This window comes from Hermetia illucens, chromosome 2, assembly GCF_905115235.1.
Source record: "Hermetia illucens chromosome 2, iHerIll2.2.curated.20191125, whole genome shotgun sequence".
In the NCBI taxonomy this organism is placed as follows: Eukaryota; Metazoa; Arthropoda; class Insecta; order Diptera; family Stratiomyidae; genus Hermetia; species Hermetia illucens.
This window is the reverse complement of record NC_051850.1, coordinates 15,249,996-15,254,475: the sequence shown is the minus strand read 5'-3', so window position 1 is coordinate 15,254,475 and position 4,480 is coordinate 15,249,996. Positions and strand designations below refer to the sequence as shown.

General features: G+C 39.8%; 1 protein-coding gene across 1 annotated transcript; it reads left to right on the top strand.

The window, feature by feature from the left end:
* The first annotated feature begins 2,350 nt into the window (after window positions 1-2,350).
* LOC119647655 lies at window positions 2,351-4,205 on the top strand. The gene has a single exon (XM_038048725.1). It carries the CDS (start codon window positions 2,351-2,353, stop codon window positions 4,127-4,129), a length of 1,779 nt encoding a protein of 592 aa, XP_037904653.1. The 3' UTR covers window positions 4,130-4,205.
* The last annotated feature ends 275 nt before the right edge of the window (window positions 4,206-4,480 follow it).

Genomic DNA, 4,480 nt, shown 5'->3' with positions numbered 1-4,480 from the left:
TACTTCTACTTCTACTCCTACTCCACTGCTAATTGAATAACCCGCAGTCCGGGGCAGGCTTCGAGGGTTCGTTGTACTGACTCGTAGAAGGCATCCCCCCCCCCCCCCCCGACTTTGCAGCCTCCTCAATAAATTTGCCTCGGAATCGTAGAGTGTATTTTCGTTCGCTTATGTTTTCAAAGATAAGAACAGATTTAATTTCTTGACTGACTAAGATAACTACTCCGAGCACATGGTTTACTGACTTTTCTCCAGGAAACTGGTCCTTGTTCAGCCCATCTCTTGTAACGCTGTTACATTAGCCCTATATTGGGACAGGGCATCGGCTAGCTGCTAGGAAGCTTTCGATCTGTACAAGGAGCGTACGTTCCATAAGAGAATGCGCAAATCGTTATGCTGTGTTCGCGACCGGGTTCGTCGTTTTAAAATCCACCCAGTCCGAGGGTCTTTTGTTGTTTTTTTATATAATATTGTCAGCCCTACCCAATCACCAGCTTGGAAGACCAGTTGGTACAATTTTAAGACGCGGGAGACTCGCCTTCACGTTTTCAATAGATAGGTCGATGTCTCGCTTCGTATTCAGAGGTGTTTCGTTGGATAGGTGAGAAATTGTATTTGGAATATTTCGAGATTTGGTCGTTAGACCTTCTGTCCCGCTTTCTCTATCATCATCATCAACGGCACAACAACCGGTATCCGGTCTAGGCCTGTCTTAATAAGGAACTCCAGACATCCCGGTTTTGGGCCGAGGCCCATCAATTGGATATCCCTAAAGCTGTCTGGCGTCCTGGCCTACGCCATCGTTCCATATATTGCCCTTATAGACTTTCCGGGCTGGATCATCCTCCTCCATACGGATTAAGTGACCCGCCCACCGTTACCTATTGAGCCAGATTTTATACACAACCGGACGGTTATGCTATCGCTCATAGATTTCGTCGTTATATAGGCTACGGACACGTCCATCCTCATATAAGGGGCCAAAAATTCTTCGGAGGATTCTTCTCTCGAACGCGGCCAAGAGTTCGCAATTCTTCTTGCTAAGAACCCAAGTCTCCGAGGAATATATGAGGACTGGCAAGATCAGACAATGATCAGTAAGAGCTTTGACCCTATGGTGAAACGTTTCGAGCGGAACAGTTTTTGTAAGCTGAAATGGGCTCTGTTGGCTGACAACAACATCGGTTGTGTTTTTCGACCCTAGATAGGAGAAATTATCAACGGTCTCAAAGTTGTATTTTCCTATCCTTATTCTTCCTGTTTGACCAGTGCGGTTTGATGCTGTTGGCTGGTTCGTTTTCGCTTTCTCTATAGCGCTGTCAAAACAGTTGTATGATGACATGAGGGTGATCGGTTGAGGGTTGGTAACATTATGTAACTTAATTCGTTTCTCAATTATCAGTCGATCAGTAAGTTGGGTGAAGTGAAATCATAATCCTTTGTACAATTCAGAACATTCCAAAGGAGTAAGTTGCTCCCCATTTGGTCCGGTCCGACATCAAGTGGATGCGGACTTAGGACCCCGCAATCCTAAAAAAAATATGTTCAACGCCTTACCTTTCAGATTGACTAGTCGCGAAAAACAGTGGGTACTTTTTATTTTGTAATCTCCCGCAGCGATGATCCTATTGCCTAGAGTCGAAAAAAGTTTTGAATTTATGTGGCGGTAATTTTGAATACTGGAAGACAGTAGATTGATGATAAAATTAATTCATTGAACTTCTCTGTTATGCGAATATAAGTTGCCTGCAGGTAATTGGTACAACAATTTTCAAGGACATAATGCTGTAGACGCGTTTTAATAAGGATGCCGGTACCATCATGAGCCTTACTTTCAGGATGTTTCGTATCATAGAATGTGAATCCTTTGATACCGAAGTTGTAATTGTCCATTAGGTGTGTTTCAGAGATAAGATTGATACCGATTTCGTTATTATTAAGAAACCATTGAAATTCGAGTTCGTGTTGATTTATACCGTTTGTATTCGAGTGGCATATTTCGAAGGGTCTCATTTAGTCAGTAAAACTTGAAGCATATGCGACTGGTTATGTACCAGTCTTGCTGGGGTCTAATATCTTCCCTCAGCTATTTTCGGATTCGGATGAATATGACATCTAGAATATTGTTCTTAACTTCCTTTCAACAAATACCATTAACACTATTGAATTTTGAATTGGAATGAAATCAGTTTTTTCTTTTAATTTTCAGAATCATAGCAGCAGTAAACGATGTAGACATCATCCGAACAATAAGAGGTTGTCGATTGATAAACGAGGGATCATTGCCATATACGTTTACATACTATCACCAGAATTTCAATACACTTCTAAGGATTCCTAGCGTCATACTATGAAACGCAACGTACTTATAATAATAATTTCCTTGTCCCTCATTTTGACTGAAATTTCTGCCTCCCCACAGAATTTTCTAAATATTCTCTCACAAATCAGGGACCAGTTTGAAATCGATCTATTTGTTACGGTGGGCACACAAAATTCTCCGCTGTCCGATCAACTACTTCAAGAGTTGGAACAAAATTTATCAGTTCAAATCATACATTACTCAAATTTATGGATTGCACCTAAATACATTAACCCATATCACCATGGTGATATTGTACTGTCGAAATTTAAACGCAATTTCTTACTGATTGGAATAATCGATGGAATAACAGCAAAGGATGCTCTTTCGAAGCAGATTTTCGCACTAACATATCGGAATCCTATGGCTAAGGTCATATATTTTCTAGCTGAAAATACAACAATGACAACGACTGCTATTCAAGCACTTATCCGTAAGTGCTTCGACTCGGACGTAGTAGATGTCGTGTTTTTCCAAAATCAGCATCCACCACAGATGTTCACATACCATCCCTTCAATGACCTTAAAATTATCAAATTAAAAAAAGTTTCCGATTTTTTTGAGAATCGTTTAATGAACTTCAACAAATACCCACTCAGAGTTTTCAAATACAATTTGCCACCGAGAGTGATGGAGTCCCATGAAGGGGAAATTATGGGATATGCTGGACATTTGGTTACATCCTATATTCAAAAGCGCAACGCAACTGTTGAAGTTATTCCTAGAAGAGAAGGAGTCTCTACGTATGAACAGATTATGGATAAGATTGTAACGAGACACCTCGATATGTTGTGCGGAGTTTTACCAATGTTTCAATATGACATCGGAGAGCCATCTTACCCCGTTTTATATGAGAAGTTCTGCGTCATGGTTCGACCTCCTAAAGTGATCCCGGTTTATCGAAATTTCCTGCAACCATTTGAAGAAAACGTGTGGATTGCAGTTATTTGTGGAACATTTTATATAGCTATTGTAGCCTATATTGTCGGGGCTATCGTCAATGGAAGAAAAGATATTTCCGCGGCGTTTATCACCTCCATTTGTTTTATCATCGCTAGGGGTGAAGTTGGTATTTTTTATAATTTAAACCGCCGACTCTGCGTCCTATATGTATTCCTTTTCTTGTTGGGATTCATGCTATCAAACATGTACTGCGCTTTACTCACAACATTTTTAACCACCCCTTCGTATGAACGTGAAATCAAGACACTCGCCGACATAGCTGCTGCAGGCTTGAAGATCGTAGGAGAACAAGTAGAAGTAAATTACCTGACCAAGCGAGATTTCTATAAAAAATATCATCCACTCCTGAAAGGACTATCGCCCACGGAATACATGAATGTCAAAAACAATCTAAATAATACAAATCCTGCTTTCATTTCTACTGACAGTTTTGGCTTTTTGAATGAAGTCCAGAAATATCAAAATGATATCAAATTCCAAATCACAAACATATGCCCTTTCGACATATATTTTTCTGTTTTTTTTAAAGATGAATCAATCTTAATTGAAAACTTCAACAGCCACGCTTTGCTAGTGCAACAATCAGGACTTTTGAATTACTGGAAAACAAATGCATTCTTTGAAGCGTTACGATCAGGATTTCTACATCTGGAAAGAGGTAGTACGGAATTCGGACCGGTACAACTAACACTGGTACATTTGCAAGTTGCATTCTATATATTACTATCTGGTTTGGCTGTTTCAATTTCAGTTTTCATTGCAGAACATTTATATAATTATCTTATTAAGTGCTCGAAAAGGTAGATAGACTTATAACTTATGGTGATTATTTGTGCTCCTGTTCGAATCAATCTTACATATCTATGAAATAAAAGCAAATGTGGCAATATGAAAAGAAGTGTAGCTTAAATGAATGCCTTTCGGAAAGCCTCCATGAATATGTTATATCCTTAGGCACGTCCTAAGTTTCAGGTATCCGTTGAGAAGTGAGTTGAGTGGTTTCCCTTCAACCACCAATGCGGGTGTTATCCTCCGAATGAAGCAGACCGTACAATGCGCAAATGAAATGGTCCCATCTCCCAGAATTGAGCCGCACAATATTATATTTTAAATAAAACCTGGAAAACGCCTGATGAATCAACACAAACAGCTCTA

Coding starts and splice junctions, on each gene's coding strand:
- LOC119647655 (XM_038048725.1), top strand. CDS start 2,351: ATGAAACGCAACGTACTTATAATAATAATTTCCTTGTCCCTCATTTTG.